The 13409-nt window shown below is 37.0% G+C and overlaps 1 protein-coding gene across 3 annotated transcripts in view; it reads left to right on the top strand.

Moving 5' to 3' along the window:
• NBEA (neurobeachin) overlaps positions 1-13409 on the top strand; it is a 361568-nt gene that overhangs the window by 52478 nt on the left and 295681 nt on the right. For all 3 annotated transcript variants that reach the window (XM_083608943.1, XM_083608944.1, XM_083608945.1), the window contains exons 11-16: positions 8395-8503; positions 9724-9876; positions 11118-11286; positions 12629-12708; positions 12833-12895; positions 12993-13090. In XM_083608943.1, the coding sequence (XP_083465069.1) occupies positions 8395-8503; positions 9724-9876; positions 11118-11286; positions 12629-12708; positions 12833-12895; positions 12993-13090 (672 nt within the window). The remainder of the gene's footprint in view (positions 1-8394; positions 8504-9723; positions 9877-11117; positions 11287-12628; positions 12709-12832; positions 12896-12992; positions 13091-13409) is intronic.

The raw sequence follows: 13409 nt of genomic DNA, 5'->3' as shown, positions 1-13409 counted from the left end.
CTTCTTCTTCTCTTTTTTGGCAATCACTCGTAGCTGAGTAAGATTGTCTTCCATAAATACGGTTTTAACAATGAGTCCGTAAGTGACTCTGGAGGCCAATTCTGGGTCCACACGTCCTTCCACAGTGGGGCCATTGGTTTCTGAGCAGGAGTTGATCGCGGTGTGGATTTGCCAAGTGTGTCTTCCTCTTAGCACGTTTCTCCCTTGTGTCCTGAGTTCTAGTGTCTTCAAAGCCCATGACACCTTTGGTAAAGGCAGTTATCCAACTGGAGCGCTCGCAGGCCAGTGTTTCCCAGTTGTCAGTGTTTATACTACATTTACGGCTTCGCTCACAAGGGCCCACTCACCATGACAAGGTGATGATTCAGCGAGTGGGTGTGAACATACCTCTTCGAAACACATACCTCTTTGAAAATATGGAGGATTTTGCAAATCAATATGCTTGTAGACATTCTGTCCTGTATTTCATACTGACTTAGCAGACTGATAGTGATTTTAGTAAAACTCCAATCTTGCAATGCCAGTCCATTTTGGAATCAGCAGTTGTGTGTTAGTTGCCTAGATAAAATCATTGATGGAATGTGCCTCTAAAATTGAGTATTCCATTCCAGCCCCTCTTCTGTCATTCTTCCAACATGTTCCCTCATCCCTACCCACTCAAAACTCCTTCTACATTCTCCATTTCATCTCTACTCCCCTACCAGCAATTATAGAGACAGTATACATCTGAATAGCAGCTGCTGGGAAGAAGCAGCACTTGATCACTCTTGTCAGCATGCACTGCTTGTAAACTTTCAGGAGGCATTTGCTAGGCAACATTGAAAGGAGAATGTTGAACTGATGGAGACTATGGACTTGCCCAGTGACTTAACTAAGTACAAAGTAAATATGATACTTGAAACACTGTCACACTACATCACTGTTGACAGGGAGCCTTCTTTGCTAGTCCCTTGCTTTCCAAGCAAAATTACCTTTACAGAGAACATAAGAACTTATTTCAGAGACTAACAAGTGATAGAGGTCTCCTCCTTTCAGGCATAGATAATCCTAGACAAACTCAGGAGCACCAGTGTTTAAGTGAGTCCTCCAAGACCTCTCCTGTTGTCGGTAAGGATGGGTGAATCTATCCATTTTGGTTTATCTCAGTTTCTCATTTTTCCAAGCTTAAGTTCAATTCTCCACATTCCCACATCAGTTTGCGATTTAAAAAAAACACCAAAAAACTTCATGAAAAATAACCAGCTTTACAGTGCAAATCTCTCCTAATATAAACATTTTTCTATGAAATTTTGCAAATATGCCAATTTTTGCAAACAAATTTATCCTAATATTTTCACTTAATATATCTATTTTTATGCACACTTCACCCTTGCAAATACCTTTTTGTACACATTACTTGACTGAAGAACTGTATCACAGAATTCAGACGCAGGCAAATTTTGAAGGATGGCTGTGTTTTGGTTCCTGTACTTATTGTTTTGGAAAGTGCAAATTAGGTAGGTTCTCCTTGAAATGTGAACTGAATGGAATTTCTTCTCGTTCCCTAGTTATCAGTAGTCCTTCCTGTTGCCTGTCTTTGCCACGGCACAAGGTCAAGTTTGCTTTGTAGGGGACTGAAAGGGAGAATTTCAATTTTTCTTCAAATTGTGCAAGTACTTCAACAATCCAACTAATTACTGGACAAACTGTGGGGTGGGCTGTGGAGATGGCTTGCCTTTCACAATTATTGATAAATTTGTATATCGACCATTGTTTTGCTCATATATTATCTTTACAGATATACTATTGTGTTCTAGATAGGACATGGTATAGAGGAGATATAGGATTGGGCTGAAGTATCCTTTATATTTGCCTTTGTATCTAGGGGAGTTGGAAATAGGAAACAATGGAGAGAAATTTTGTATGGCAGTGCACAGAATTTTGCAAGTTTAATGTGAACCCTGCAGCAGTCCGATGCAGTTTAGTTTCTGGTAAGTTAAATTCTGTTTGGGGAAAAAATGTTCATCTTGGAAGATGACTTTCTTACGAATGTTCCTCCTCTGTTCAATATTTCAAAAGCTATTCATGGAATAAATTAGGTATTGCAATCATGAAAGCTATTTTGCTTGACATGGCCAACATAGTAAGTATTAAGTTGTGCTGGGAGCCATTTTAGAATTGAAGAGTGGGGTATAAATACTTGTAAGAAAATTAGTAGGATTTTATATAGTGCAGGACCAGCATTTTGATGTATGGCTCTCCTAGAACACTAGTCAGATCCTACTTTACTAGTGTTTTGCAGAAAGTTTCACTTGCTAGTAAGTACTAGGATAGCATTAGTGTCACTCAGGAGAAACCATTTTCTTCAAGCATTATAAAGTACATATATCCAGGAATAAGTCCTAGATAGAGGGCCAGACCTCAGTTGTAAAGCACCTGCTATGTGAAGGAGCTTGGGTCCAACCCCAGTATTTCCAGGCAGGGCTTGGAAACACTTATTTCTGAAATCTCGGAAAGCTGCTGGCAGCCTAGAGTAGTCATTATTGAGCTAGATGGACCAGTGCGCCATTCACTTCCACTCAGCCTAACCTACCTCACAGGGTTGCTGTGGGGATTACTTGAGGAGGGGAAGAGCCATATATACCACCTTGAGCTCCTTAGAGGAGAAGGTGGGCTATCAGTGCAACAAATAAATATATATAATGTAAATAAACATAAAGACACCTGTTTTCATGGGGGCGGAGGTCATGTAACTTTGTGAAGACATTTTGGACAATTGTTAATAGCCACTTAGAATTTATGATGAAACCTTCGGGGTGTTGTTGTTTTTTGTAAAAAGCTGTAATAGGCAATTAGGATTCATAATAAATGCTTTGCTTTAAAAAAAAACGAAACCTCAAAAACTTTTCCACAAAAAAATGCACCTCAAGCATATTGTCAACAACAGGCAGTTGTCTGAATGGAACCGATGATTATAAGGCAGCTTATAGGAGCAGTTTACCCAGCAGAATGGAGGCGTGAGAGCAGCCTCCCAGTCCTGCTTCTGCTTTTTGGGTTAAAGTGGAGGCAAGGTCAGGGCTGTGCTTCCACTGGTGTTTCTGAATAGTTGTGGCCTCATTGTTGGATTATCATCCTTAGATGGTTTCAGGTGTTACTTGCTTTTGCTTTTCATTTCTTTGTAGAACTCCTCCCCTTTCCCCCAGTTTTCATCTATTATTTTTTATAAACAGATCTTTACTCTGTTCAGCGCTAAATGGTAATGAATCTGAACTAAAGTTGAATATGAATTGATATTATTTTATTAGGGGTCTTTGGAGATGGAAAAATAATACTATATGCTTCATTTTGACATATTTCAGATAAATCAATTAGGTCTGAAGGGCACTTCACTTTTATTTTGGTATATCAAGATGTTAAGGTTTTCCAGGTTTTTAAAAAATGACAGTTTAATATAAACTGTACAAATATAAGGAGAGAAATATGAAGAAAAAAATTTAATTTGATAACAATTACTAAAAGAAAGATAAATAAAAGAGAAGAGAAGCAATCTTTAGCTTTAAACCAGAGAAAAAAGTGAACATGTCATTCCCTAAAGAGAGAGAGAGAGAGAGAGAGAGAGAGAGAGAGAGGGAGGGAGGGAGGGAGATGGAGATGGATATAGATATATATGCCAATTCTTTACAAACTTATTCTCAAACATTATATTTTCTCCAGTGTGGGTATAATTTTATTTATAACAGTAGTATTCCAAACTCTAACAAAAATCAGTAAGGAAGAAGAACCATTTCTCCCCAATACTTGGCTTTTGACATTTTTGCTGGGATCAAAAGAGTAGAAACCATTTCAAGGTCCACATTTTCATCACCTCCCTTCAAGTAATATAAAAGTATATTTACTGGATCCATTGGTAACACATAACCTGTTATTTGTTTGCTGTATCTCAATATTTGAATATTATGACATTTCGATAGAATATGGAGGTAGATTGCATGTGCCATCTCCCAATCTCCAGCAAAGTTGTTTCTGATTTTGACGGTGTAGGAGAAAATCTCTATGTGATGTAAAGCTATAAAATTATTAATACATATGTACATAAATATTTCCTCTGTTTTATAACAGCTTTTGATATTTCGTGCAATGCATAAATAACTTATGAAATTCACTCTGACTTTTTTAAAAAAGATGAATCATTGGTGGTAGATTCTTCAATCAGCCACTATTAGTTCTGACAAAAAAAATTTGAATCCATGTTCTGAACAGTATATTTGGAGTACCCTATGCGGGAGATGAATAGGGTATGCTCTGTACCAGAATGGGCAGGACTAGAATGCACCTTAGTCAGATCCATCAAGACAATTCTCTGCCTTCACTTTAATATGTGTTTCTCAGCTTTAAATGTTTGTTTTACAGGACTGTTTATTGATTAAGGAAATTTTAATTGATTCTCTTGAGTTAGTCCATTAGTTTGATTTACAAGTTTTCATTAACTTGTATATGTGAATGTTATTAAGAGGTGCTGCACCTGTACATGGAGGTTTTATTGTTCACCGTTGTAGCTTTTAAAGAACATATAAACTGGCTCATAACAGAGTTACACTTGATTTAGCATCCCAAGAATAGAAAGCCAGATACATGCGAGATTATTCCTTCTCTGTCCATCCTCAAGGCACCATGTTCAAAGAGCTGCATGCCCTTGTCAAGTTTCTCTCCTTCTATTCCATGAAACTGAGAGTCCCCTTCTTCACCAGCATCTGCAAAGAGTTGGTTCAATGCTGGGTGCCCATCCTGCTTTTGCTGCCTGGCACATCTCCTTTAGCTATCGGCAATGCAGACTGAGCTGGCATAAGGTGCCAGTGACCTGACTGTAAATTAGTCTGCTGATGAGATTGCGAGTTAGACACTTATGCTGTGTGTAGAAGTGATACTGATTGGGCTGGTACGAAACACCTTTGACCACTTTGCTTCTGGTGGCTGTTTCAGGCTTTTCACGTTGCAAAAAGGCAGGTGCCACAAATGTGCCTACATGTGCATATGTATTTAACACTGACTCATGGGTTGATAAAAGTGTAATTCCTGATTAATTGAGTACAAAATTCAATCAATCAGATTGATCAATTAACATTGCAGCCTTATTAGCTACTAATACTTGTTCTTATGGATTATGTTTCTGTACACAGTTTGGGGTTCCACATTTATGGTAGAGAATTCAGTAAACAAATTAATGCTCTTATGACTTGACAAAGATTTACATAGCTGATTCGTGTCTTGTTTTTAAATCTTGTGTAGATAATGAAATAGGTTGATGCAGTTTTATGTGTAGCAGAGATGTGTTGATTAAGAAGATTTTGAGAATGTCATAGCAACAAATATGATGATGATATAAAGGATTGACATAGTTGGGCATGCACTATTGGTTTGCACAATTAAATGTGTTGTATACTGCCTGAAGACCACAGTTGGATAGTGGTATAAAAGTATAACAATTGAGTAAAATATTAGGGGCTCCCTCTCTCCTCGCCCTGCTCACCAAGCCTTCTGCCATTTCCTCATATTAAGCCCTTGGAGCTTGCTCTTCCCACCACATAAACTACTAAGTTTGTTTTTCACCCCACCCCATTTCTGAAGCCACTTTTCTCTTCTAATCTGCAGCGCCACTTTGCACTCCTATTTTCACTTTTGCTCCTTGTCCATGCCTCCACCCCCATGGTGACCTCCTTCATCTCCCTCCTCCCATGAATCATAATGACTAATCACCCTTTTCACCCTCACTCCCTTTCCCCCTTCCACTCTCCTCCATAGTTTTCTCAATTCTTCTTTGTATACAGATCACCCCCACATTTCCATGCTCCACCCCCTTTCTCCTGTTCTGCAGCACAACCCCATGCTGATATATGTTACCGTGTCTTTAGGATAAGAAGAATCTTAATAGCAAGGCTTTCAATTAACTTCTTCAGTTAGAGAAAGTTCAGTTCAGTTTATGGATATGGTACATATATGGGCATTTACTTGTTAATAAAGTATTTCTTCTAAATTACTGTTGAATCTGGGACTTCATGTTAAAGATAACACATGGTACCAAGAATCAAATACATTGGGTGAAAGTACAATGGAACATCTGAGAGCTCCACATCCTTTATTTCTCTCACATGAAGCAACTGAAGAATGGAAGAGGGAGACTTTCCCCCCCTTTCAGTGCCCCTCAGTTTGAGTAAAGTGGGGGTGGGTTGACATTGAATTGAAAATGGTGGTTTTAAAAATGGCAGAGGTTTGAGCAAAGCAGGGCTGTGGGACAGTGAGGGGTTGTTTTAAAAAAAGAAAGAAAAAGAAAGCCTGTTTTAACAATGTGAAATAGCAGGAAATGGGACAGTGCAGGTGCTAATGCATATCCCCTTTCCCAACTCCCTTTTCTCTGCACTCAGGTGTTTTTTAAACTGCCACTTCCCCCTGCTCACTCTACACAAACCTCTGCCATTCATTTTTCAACCAGAAACCACTGGATTTGTTTAATTTCCTCAGACGTTTCCATTTTTACTCACAGAGCAGGGCTTTGTAGCCCACAGTGCTCTCTCAAAAGCTGGTGGTCATTGGAGCCCATTTGCAATAGTGCAATAGTGGAGCATGTGGTGCAGTGGGCTGTTGATGGAGGGAGAGTTGACAGAAATCCCATACACACCACTCTGTGACAAAAGTCTACTTCTGCTTTTGCAAGGGAAAGATAATTTGTTATAATAACATGGTTAACCTTTAAAACATGGAATTTCTTCAGAATATTCATAAAAGTAACCCTGTCTTTAGTCCAAATGTACTAGCATGGCACAAACAACGAGAAAATAGGAATCGAAACTTTCCATCAATTTTATTTATTTGTTTGCTGTATGGTGATTGGGATTTGCATTGGTCACTAAAGGGCATGTATCTCGTTGTTTAAGCAAACACATGAATGAGATGATATCTGGTGCACTATTGACTCATGCTTGATTTTTTGCTTTACCTAGTTAGCCTTTGAATCACTGAGTATATTTATGCTGGTGTGGCTCTTGTGTAACAACTATGTGGCATTACTTCTGTCAGTAGCTTTTGTATCATTATAAATGAGGTGTAGGTCAGTATAATTGGGTTGTGTTTTAATTGTCTGCTGTTGCAACTACTCTATTTGGTTTTGAGAATAGAGGAAAGTATCTTAAACATAGAATTATAGAGTTGGAAGGGACCCTTAGGATCATCTAGTCCAACCCCCCACAATGCAGGAATATTCAGCCTTCCCTTACAGGGATCAAACCTGCAACCTTGGTCTTATTAGCACCATGCTGTAACCAACTGAGCTATCCTGCTCACATCGCATGCTCGATTTAGATAATTAAAGAAGTATTATTGGGTAATATCAAACTAAATTAAACTTGCAGTAGACCTATTTGAATCAATAGACAAGTGTTTTCTGAGTATGACTAACATTGGATATACCTGTTGTTTCCTGTAGCAAACTGATCATTTTTTCATATTAGTATTTATTCGTTTATTAAGAAATTTGCTAAATACATGCTCATTTAAAGGGAGCCTTAATTTTATTAAAATATTTATATCTGGGCTTTCTGTTAAAAAAAACCCTTAGTGTAGCTTACCACATTCATTAAAACAATGAAATGTCACATTTATTTTTAAATGACTGTTGACTTTGTCATTACATGTGAACTATCTAGAACATGATTTGTCCAAACTGTATTTTGCCTTCAAACCAGAATTGAAATCTCACTTCAAAGTGTGGTTTCCAATTTGAGCTTTGGCAAATTTGTATATGACCGTAAACTATGGTCTACCTCAACCAGAAATTGGAGCAGATGGGGGAGGAGAATGCAAACCATGGTCATTACATATAAACTTAGTCAGAGTACTTGGAAGCGGACAGATTTTCCTTCATCTTTATGACAGGCCTTCAGTTTCTCCCTTCCTACCTATAAGGATGGTACTGATTTTTATTTGACATCATTTGAGTTGTCAAGCCTTGATTATCATTAGAATGTGTCAGTACTACTCGTGATATTACACAGTGTTGTCTTGCACTCATAAGTAGGACTCTTCCATATCCAAAAGAAAAACATTTAGACAATCACATTTTGTTTGTTTGGATGTCCTGCAAGATGATGCACTTGGGTAGAGTCTGTCAACTCAAGTCCTATCAAGGCTTCCTTCTGATTACCTATAATTTGTTAATCATGTAAACCTCAGACTGTCTTTGACAAATAAGGGATTGACCCAGATGAGCTCTGTGTTTTGAGCATGATTGTAATGTGTCAGTATTTAAAAATATTCAGAAGAATGTAATTTGCAAGTGGTTTTTTCTGCTTATAGGATTTAACAGCAATAAAAACTAAATCTGGAACACTTTCAGTCTAATTTGTGCCTGTACTTTATATGCAGTGCTACCCTCTTGGCTTTCTTGGTGGAACTTCTTAAGAGTTCAGTTGCCATGCAAGAACAAATGCTGGGTGGAAAAGGATTCCTAGTTATTGGCTATCTCCTTGAAAAGGTAAGTTGTATTAATATTATTTTAATAATATTTTACCCAGAACAGATTGAAATTAAATAAATGCGCCACAAACTCCACCATAATTGTTGTATGCAAATGATTTCATATTGGTCTGGTATATATTGAGCACATTTAGTCACTTAGCCATCAGCTTACTGAAGACTTGAACTCCAAGTTGGCGTCTTGTTACATGTGGTTTAGGTCTCTTTATGCTGATGGTATTTTGTGTCTTGTGAGAATATTGCTGCTAAAAAAAACCCCTTAAATTCATCTGTGAGGAACTAACATGGTTTTGTTTAAAATCTCAGTGTAAACACATCCTCAGTTGCACGAACTCAGATTACTGTCATTTTTTAAAATCTGCTTTTAGGGAAGACTCTCTTTATTTTACTCTCTTTACTAAACTTGAAATGATGTGCTGGTTGTGCCAAGTGCTACCAGACTTTTTGTTTCTGTTGTTGCTAGGTACTTTTTTTAAAAAATCTATCCCATTGGTCTCAAAATAAGGGCAGCTCTAGGGCTGGCATACATTTTTGCCTCTTCTGAGGATGTTTCAGGGGAGCAGGGGAACTGCAGATACAAGACCTCCCCTGATCCATCCCTACATATCTGTTTTACATCAGCTGCCTCTGAGGCAGTGAAAGTGGAGCAGTGATAGTGGTGAAATTTTATATTGCTGCATTGAAGAAACCCTTAGTGGCAGACCTCCTTCTCCACCTTTGAGAGGGAGGTCTATGAGCAGAGAAGGAAGGCATGGTCCAATGGCCTCTCATCTGTCCTCAGGTGCCAGGGATTGCTATTTCATCCATTTCTTATGAATTGCTGGTCTAGAGGCACTGCATATTCAGAGAAATACTTTTGGAGCTACTTGGTGCCAGCATTCTGAGCGGTTTAGTTGGTATTTGGTTGGTTTTATTTTGATATGTTTTGTGCTTAAATATTGTTGAATGATGAGTTAACTGGTTTTAATTTCAGTAGTTTGCATATATTTGTCTAGCTGATGTGTTTCAGTGTAGGTAACATATGAAGCTCTCAATATCTTTCAGCACAGATACAGAAGTGAATATGAACTGAAAACCTGAATCATATAATAGCTGTCAACTTTTCCCTTTCCTTGTGAGGAATCCTATTCGGAATAAGGGGATTTCCCTAAAAAAAGGGCAACGTTGACAGCTATGAATTATATTAATTACATTATTTAATTATTGTAATTTCTTCAGTCATCCAGAGTTCATATAACAAGAGCTGTACTGGAACAGTTTTTATCTTTTGCAAAATATTTGGATGGCCTCTCACATGGAGCACCTTTATTAAAGCAATTATGTGACCATATCCTTTTCAACCCTGCTATTTGGATACATACTCCTGCAAAGGTCAGTGAATAGTGTGTTGTATAAAGTCTTTATTTACACTGTTGATTCATCAGTATAAGCATCACCAGTGTTAAAATAATCAAATGGGCTTCCACTGTGGCTCAATCTAAGTAGCAAAACAACAACAAAACTTACGTTACAAAGTGTAATCCACCCTGATAATTTTATCGAAATGTGACATATAAATTTATTAACAAACACACACTTCCTATATGAGAGAGATTATTCTATAATATGTAGTATAAAATCAGTAGCATATTAGTAACTTGGACTTGTCTTTTTCTCATATAGAAATTTCAAAATTTCAAGACTACTTCTGAATAGTATAGAAAAGTGAAAATCTATAAATTCATTGCCCAAGATACCCTGAAGACTAAAATCCTTTTATTGTCTGAGCTTGTTTAGAAAGGGGCAGGGCTGCACACGACAGCCCTACCCCTCATATCCCCATGTGTGTCAACTCCACCACTAATCTTTTCCACATTGAAGGTAACATCTGAAGCAAGATTCTTCATGTGTTTGGCTGAGAACACTTAAATTCCTCTTCACAATTAGGAACCCTGACACAGGACTCTTATTTGCTTGGAGGATTATAAGCATGCTCAGCCAGGCTTGCAAAACATCCCCCATCAAGCCTTTCCACTCAGTACAGCTCTCTCATTGGACAACAAGCCAAAGTACACCTCTGATGCAGTGCAGTGTGTCAAACTTTCACATTTCTCACTTAGAAATTCTCAAAATAAGGAAGGAAAGAGCTGCTGTTTGAGCCAGATTTCTTAAGTTTAAAAATGTGAAAAGTAGCATGTAAAATAAATAAATACAGATCAGGGCTCTGAGGTTTTTTTAAAATTGTCAGCATAACTATACATAAGTTAGCAGAATTTTGGCTGGATTTATTAGTGATTTAGGGTTTTTTTAAATGAAAGCAAGATCTGTGATACTTGCTAGGAAGAATATATATATAAAAACAACCAACCTCTTTCCCTTCCCATTCTGTATTTGTTTTATCTTGTGAATTGCTACCATGCTTCTGTAATGATTACTTTAGGCTGAGCTACAATCTGCAAAAGGTAACTTTTATAGTCAATTATTTTATATATTACACTTCTGAATTTCCCTAATGACTTATGGCCATATAAATAGAAAAATGAAATGAATTGATACATGATTTATTTACAGTGTAATTAAAATTAGAAATTAAATTTGTTTATTCCATGTGTTCTTTTTATAATATTCTTCAGGTTCAGCTCTCGCTGTATACATACTTGTCTGCTGAATTCATTGGCACTGCTACAATCTACACTACGATACGTAGAGTAGGAACAGTATTACAGTTAATGCACACACTGAAATACTACTACTGGGTGGTTAATCCTGCGGATAGCAGTGGCATTACTCCTAAAGGTTTGGGTAAGCATAATGAACTTAGAAATGGTAGGGGTCTGTAAATAATTGTGTCAATATGCTGATTTACACTGCTAAAATAGTTTTCTTATGAGTTGAACTCTGTAACTTTGTAGTAAGAAGCCTATTTTAAACTGATGTTCTCTTTTTGATTGCTTGCGTAGGAAGCTTTTAATTAGCAGCACAAGTACAATTTGAATAAAGGGAGGTTTGGACATTTGTAATATGTGAAGTATTGTTTTGTGACATATGGTTTCTAAAGCTAATTTGGAGTGCATTAAATTATGAGAAGAAACTAAAACAGCAGGAACAGATTTAAGATGCAGATTTTAAATACCAGTACAGTATTATGGTGAATTGGTTGTTAGCAAGTTAAAACATTTAAAGGAATCCCCCTTGTTTAAGGAATATTAACACCACACATTTTAGATATGCTGTAGTATTATTTTGAAATGTTAATTTCATGCACAGTACAATGTTAAATTTGTTGAAGATTCCTAAATAGTTCTCCTGTGGTCTCTACTCAGTTCTTATCTTTCTTGAACTGTTATCCCCTTCAGTACAGCTTATTATTCTATCTTTCTTGTCTGCCCCTATGACCATAGGTCTCTGTTCTGCTGTCCTTGGCTGGTTCTCTAATTACTCTTCCATTATTTCCATTGGGGAAAAGTTTTTCTTATCTCCAGTTGTATCCCTCAGAGATCTTTCCACACTATCCCATAGTTTTGATTATGTGGTGACTTCCCTTAAATCCTTACTTATACACTTGGGGTTTGTCTTCTTATCCTTAGCTTCAGAGCCTTGGTGGGGACACCCCTAGTAATTATTTGCTTTTATATCCTGATGTATAATAGAATCATAGTTTGAAGGAACCTCCAAGCCCTCAGTCAATTTGGGAATCTTGTAACCACAGCATTCCTGGCAGAGTAAATGCCAACCTTTCCAGCAAAGGAGGGACAACCAGCTCTCGAAGTGATCTGTTTCCACTTTTGAGCAGTTCTTGCCACTAGGGCATTTCTTCTGATGTTTAGCTAAAATTTGATGTCCTACAATTTAAAGCCATTGGTTTCAATCCTGCCATTTAGAGCAACAGAGAGAAACTAAGAGAGAGAAACTAAGTGTATGCATTTCTGAAGTGGATTTTCCAGGTAACCCACACTCACATCACTCTCCTCTCTCTGTTGTTTCCTTTAGGTCAAATTGTAGATTGTAATCCCTTTAGGGCTGCGATGTGTCCTAATGCATGAAGTTTTAAAAAGTGCAAATCAATGGCAGTACATAAAAAATGCTGAGGTCACTTAAAATTGTTGTGTATGTTGCATTTGAGCTGCTCTTTCATGTTTTTCAGAAGGTCCTCGGCCATCACAGAAGGAAATCATATCACTGCGTGCATTCATGCTTTTATTTTTGAAACAGCTGATTTTGAAGGTAACATTTTAAAATATTATTGGGCATAGCAAATGACAATAAACATCTGGTGTTAAAACTTAATTGATGATGAAATCTTAAATTGGTCAAATTGTAACAAAGATCAATTAAATCATTTCTGTAGGATCGAGGTGTCAAAGAAGATGAACTACAAAGTATATTAAATTATTTGCTAACAATGCATGAGGTAAGCTTGTAATAGTTAAAAATACAGATCTCTTAACTTGTATTTTGTGTTAACTTCATAGAAATAGTATTTCTCTAATATCTTATGTGGTATTTAGGATGAAAACATACATGATGTACTTCAGCTGCTAGTGGCATTAATGTCTGAACATCCGGCATCCATGATACCTGCCTTTGATCAACGAAATGGGATACGGTAAAATTAAAAACAATAATATTCTCTCATTTTCCTTAGAAATGAAATTTGTAATATTCTATGTCTTCAAATAGATTTAATGAATCATAGCAATTAATTAGTATGCATGACATATAATTCAGAATTTACTAATGTATAATAATTCAAAATAAAACAATATAATATCTTTTCTATTTAAAAGTTTATGTCTGATATGCTGTACAGGTGGTTCATTCAGTTTTTACAGGTAGAAATTACAGTAGTCAGTGATATCCCTGCAGTAAAAAATATATAACAAACACCAAGTGAAAGAAGTGTGCATGGCATACTTTATTGTAGA

Source organism: Podarcis filfolensis, assembly GCF_964270895.1.
Source record: "Podarcis filfolensis genome assembly, chromosome: 4".
In the NCBI taxonomy this organism is placed as follows: Eukaryota; Metazoa; Chordata; class Lepidosauria; order Squamata; family Lacertidae; genus Podarcis; species Podarcis filfolensis.
Note: the sequence above shows the minus strand (reverse complement) of the source record. Positions and strands in the feature narration are given on the sequence as shown.